The following is a 5,350-nucleotide window of genomic DNA, read 5'->3' as shown; positions in this document are numbered from 1 at the left end:
ACTACCCCTGGATCTAATGTCCTCCCAAGACTACCCCTGGATCTAATGTCCTCCCAAGACTACCCCTGGATCTCACAAGACTACCCCTGGATCTGATATCTTCTCAAGACTACCCCTGGATCTGATGTCCTCCCAAGACTACCCCTGGATCTGATGTCCTCCCAAGACTACTCCTGGATTTGATGTCTTCACAAGACAGCCCCTGGAATTAATGTCTTCATGAGACAAGCTCTGGATCTGATATCTTCACATGCAGTAAATTGATGTTTTTTCAATTTTGCATATTTTAGTACTTTTGGGTTACAGAGCTGCTGATTTGGTGAATTAGTTTTATCCAGATCAGTAGCAGCAAGGGAGCTCAGTACCTGAAATCACTGTGATGTGGTTTAGTTAGGGGACCTTTTAGTACAACTGGAGCACTAGAAGTTTCAGGGCATCACTGGCAGAGCATGGAGAACCTGGAGACCAGGGGAGGGAGAGAGAGGTTTGTGCCTGATGACATGAGGACTCCTCCAGGGTTGGTGGACCAAGGACACAATCTGATGATGGAGAGGAAAATAGTGGAGGGGTACAAGTTTGTGGATGTGTTTCTGACTGGTGGTGCTCCCTGGGGATTTACTCTGAAAGGTGGAAGAGAACATGGGGAACTTCTAATCATCACAAAGGTAAGAAAAGACCTGATCACATTCACATAAAGTTATATTTCTAGCTACAAAAATATTGTGTTACCTGAATAAGCATCAAATTATTATTGTACATTCCAGTGTTTTTTAAACTTTGTTTTGGTGTGGAACAATACTGCTTTCACATGCCAACACAAGAACAAGGCAATTTGCCAAATGTCCCAATGTTTTAGTTCAGGTCAATGCGATGTGTTTGTTTGCATGGTAAGAAAATAGGAGATGTTGCATTTTTGTAGTGCTCTGAAGCACATAGTAAATGAAATTCAACTGTAACACATATAAATGCATTAAAGGTCAGCAAAATGCAACAAAACAGTGCATGCCAACACATAAACATCATGAGCACCCTAAAATATACGTTATATTGTGAACAAGTCCTTGCTAAAAGAAGGTTTGGGAATTCCACATGAATCGCTTGTGAAGTTGGAGCTCCAGGTCAGAGAATTTAGGTAGCATTGTTTTTGGGCGTTTGTGACCTGAGAAAACCGTATTTACCATTTGTATGATAGCACTTGGATGCGGCTGTAATGTGGAGCTATTGACCACTCCAGCTTTTAACATTTTTTGTTTTACTTTAAAGCAGACGTGCACAAACGTTAAATCGGCGTTCCTTTAAGAATCATTCATGGAACTTCTCCAAAATGTCCCAGTATGATAACTGGAATATGCTTTCTCCGGAAAGCAGTCATAGAACCATTGCTTAGGCATTGGTCATGTGATCTCATCCAAAGGGGTTTGAGGAGGCCCTCTTACCAATGCTTTGGAACTGGTTGACATGACCAGTTGGGTTGCTTTTACTTTGTAGTAATATAAAAATGAAACCTATTTGGTTGCTAAGAAGAACAAGCCTTTCTCTTTATTTTTCTTCAATCAGCCCTGGTGTTCAGCAGATTGTCAGTCAGAGTATGTGCGGTGTCCTCTTACAATGTTTATATATACTGTGTGATGGTGTAGATAAGAAACTGCAGTCTCATGGATAATCCTGGACAATAACTTATTAGGTTTCAGTAATGCCCATTCCCAACCAATGCATTTTGATGCATTTGTTTAACACATTCAAATGCATATACACAAAAAATAATATTATATAAGGACTGCCGCTTACAGATGTGGTCGCTGTACACATTCAAGTTAATTATGGGGTGACGGCAGCTGCATCTAAACAGGGGCACCTGTACTATTACATGAGGACTGTTGCTTACAGATGCAGCCGCTGTACACATTAAAGTTAATGATGGGGTGACGGCAGCCTCATCTGAATGAGGGTACCCGGCAATGCCAGAATGCCCCTTAAGAATGCAGCCTAAGAGGGTTCTAGGATAAAGAGTGTAATAAAAACTTGACAGAGGTTCTGACCTTTCCACATTCATCCAAAATTTAAAAGTTTTAGCTGTAGATTTACTTTTAACATTTTTTTCAAGACCAAGCACAAATACTTGTATGGAGTAGGGCTGCAACAACTAATCGACATAATCGATGATTGAAAAAGTTGTCAACTTTTTCAATCATCGATTAATCGGCCTCTGATTAGTTGGCCCTGTTCACGGCTCCACACAAGCTGTTCGCCGCACCTCCTCCACGCCTCACGCTCACCGCCCGCCCACATCCACGATCGGCACAGGGACGCGGGGAGAAGGAGGAGGAGCAGGTGTGGGGGGATGACAGCTGCCGATAGACAGGCCTGATCTCAGAAGCAAGTTGCTGGAAGACTGCTCAGGTAAGCCTGCACTTTCCCCCACATGGTGCTCCTATAATGTATTGCTGGGATTTGTATTCCTCTATAGCTGATGGTACATTATGCTGTATATTATACCATCAGCTATAATACAAGGACTATAAATCCCTGGAATACAATATACACTGTATGTATAATGTATTGCTGGGATTTGTTGTATTCCTATATAGCTGATGTTATTCTGCATTGCGCTGTATAGGGGACTACAAATCCCAGCAATAATACATTATACAGCGCAATGCGGAATACCACCAGCTATAGAGTACAACAAATCCCAGCAATAATACATAATTCAGTGGTCCAATGCCGAATACCACTAGCTATAGAGGACTACAAAACCCAGCAATAGTACATTATACAGTGGTGCAATGCCGAATACCACTAGCTATAGAGGGCTACAAAAAGCCAGCAATAGTACATTATATAGCGCAATGCAGAATACCGCCAGCTATAATGTATTATTGCTGGGATTTGTTGTATTCCTCTATAGCTGGTGGTATTCTGCATTGCACTGTATAATGTACTATTGCTGGGTTTTGTAGTCCTCTATAGCTAGTGGTATTCGGCATTGCACCACTGTATAATGTACTATTGCTGGGTTTTGTAGTCCGCTATAGCTGGTGGTATTCTGCATTGTGCTGTATAATTTATTGCTCGGTTTTGTAGTCCTCTATAGCCGTTGCCATTCTGCATTCATTGCTGTATAATTTTACACTTTTCATTTCACTATATTGCACACCACACTTTTTTTTTTCTTTTTTACTTCCACTGCTCCAAGCTTTCTCCTGTGATGGACTACAATCTCAATACAAACTAGTAGTCCCATCACTGGAGACATTTTTAAAAATGTATTTTATTTTATTTTTTATCCGATTTAACTGATTAATCGAACTTAATAATCGGCTAACTAATCGATTTTGAAAATAATCGTTAGCTGCAGCTCTAGTATGGAGTACGTGATGGACGTGTCTTTTTTTTCAACCTGACAAACTATATAACTATGTACTTTCCCTCAGGTACTTGCCGATACCAATTGCCAATACTTTTTCTTAGGGCAGTTTCTTTATAATGACGAAGAACTGTAACTCAATTCATGACTCTTTAGCAATGAAGAATGGCAACCAGCGATAGCGGACTACAGATCCCATAAACCCATGATTAAACAGCAATTATACAGGGTTGCGTGCAGGGTCTCCCCAGGGCTCTGCAGGTGGGTGTTGGGCTGAACGGGTGGGATCCGGGCTCGTGCCAGGCTCCGGGGCTGTACAGGCAGGTGTGGGGCTGTCCTGTGCTGTGTCGGCGCTGGGAAGTAGGAGGAATGTGTGGCTAGACCGGAACTGTCAAAGACAGCTGCCTGAGGTCCCCAGCATCGTGGGACCTCCAGCAACCAAACTTGTTTAAAAAAAAATGTAAAGGGCCGGTAGCCTTTAGAATAGGGGCATTTTCACGAGTACAAGTATCGGAACATCCCTACTTTTATTTATATATACACTATATTTGCAAAAGTATTGGGACGCCTGCCTTTACACGCACATGAGCTTTAATGGGATCCCAGTCTTAGTCCGCAGGGTTCAATTTTGAGTTGGCCCACCCTTTGCAGCTATAACAGCTTCCACTCTTCTGGGAAGGCTGTCCACAAGGTTTAGGAGTGTGTCTGGGAATGTTTGACCATTCTGCCAGAAGCGCATTTGTGAGGTTGGGTACTGATGCTGGACGAGAAGGCCTGGCTCGCAGTCTCCGCTCTAATTCATCCCAAAGATGTTCTATCGGGTTGAGGTCAGGACTCATCCCAGTCAAGTTCCTCCACCCCAAACTTGCTCATCCCCATGTCTTTATCCAAGCCCAACTCCTGAACAAAAAACCCCACACCATAATCCCCCACCCCACCAAACTTTACACTTGGCACAATGCAGTCAGGCAAGTACCGTTCTCCTGGCAACCACCAAACCCAGACACATTCATCGGATTGCCAGACAGAGAAGCGTGATTCGTCACTCCAGAGAATAAGTCTACCAGAAAAAAACGGTACCGGTGCATCCCAAGGGGCAACCTATCACGATACCACGCTTGAATCCACTGAGCTCCTGACAGCAACCCATTCTTTCACAAATGTTTGTAGAAGCAGTCTGCATGCCTAGGTGCTTCATTTTATACACCTGTGGCCATGGAGGTGATCGTTACTTTTTCAATAATCGATTATAATCGATTATGTCGATTAGTTGTTGCAGCCCTAATATATATATATTATTATTACATACATACATACATACGCAATAAACTCCCTGTTATCCGGTACCAATGGGGATTGGTAGATGCCGGATAGCTGTAGTTTCTGGTTGCTTGAGAGTTACTATTGACTCTCAAGCAACAACTCCCACCGCTCTGCCCCATTCATCTGCTGGCTAGATTTGGCCATTGGCTATTTTAAATTCCCAAAGCCAAAAGCAGGCTGGCTATAGCACGTGCCCACTGCCCGTTGTTTACATTTACACCCAGGTGAAGAATCTAGCTGTCAGCCGCAGCAAGTTGTAAATGGAGAATTTCGTAAAACATTTTTAGTGTGCACATGTCTATTAAGCAACTTTTTTTTTTTCCCCCCTGGTTGCTTGAATGCTGGATAATGGGGGATTTAGTGTGTGTGTGTGTGTGTGTGTGTTTTTGTTTATTTAAATTTTGTTCTGTCATTGTATTCATAGTCCGTTGGTTTCTTTGTATATAACTTGACATTACAAACACGACAGTACTTCTTTTTGCAGTATGCCATTATGTACATGACGCTCCTGTTCAGGGTCTTTAAAAGCTTGTTATCTGCTGAATTATTTAATTACGTTTTCTCCTTTGTGATCTCCAGTCTTCACATTGAAGCCAGTTCCCAGACATAATTGTCACTTTCTGATGCATCTCATCCTCTACACTTAAACAATGTTCTCTG

General features: G+C 42.4%; 1 protein-coding gene across 1 annotated transcript in view; it reads left to right on the top strand.

Moving 5' to 3' along the window:
• Window positions 1–395: 395 nt before the first annotated feature.
• Window positions 396–5,350, top strand: part of LOC108796645 (protein Shroom2-like) — a gene marked incomplete at its 3' end in the record, with an annotated part of 173,721 nt that continues 168,766 nt past the window's right edge. The window contains exon 1 of the mRNA XM_018568141.1: window positions 396–665. Coding sequence (XP_018423643.1) covers window positions 450–665 — 216 coding nt within the window. The remainder of the gene's footprint in view (window positions 666–5,350) is intronic.

Source organism: Nanorana parkeri, unplaced genomic scaffold, assembly GCF_000935625.1.
Source record: "Nanorana parkeri isolate BGI_ZX_2015 unplaced genomic scaffold, ASM93562v1 scaffold1143, whole genome shotgun sequence".
Taxonomy (NCBI): domain Eukaryota; kingdom Metazoa; phylum Chordata; class Amphibia; order Anura; family Dicroglossidae; genus Nanorana; species Nanorana parkeri.
Note: the sequence above shows the minus strand (reverse complement) of the source record. Positions and strands in the feature narration are given on the sequence as shown.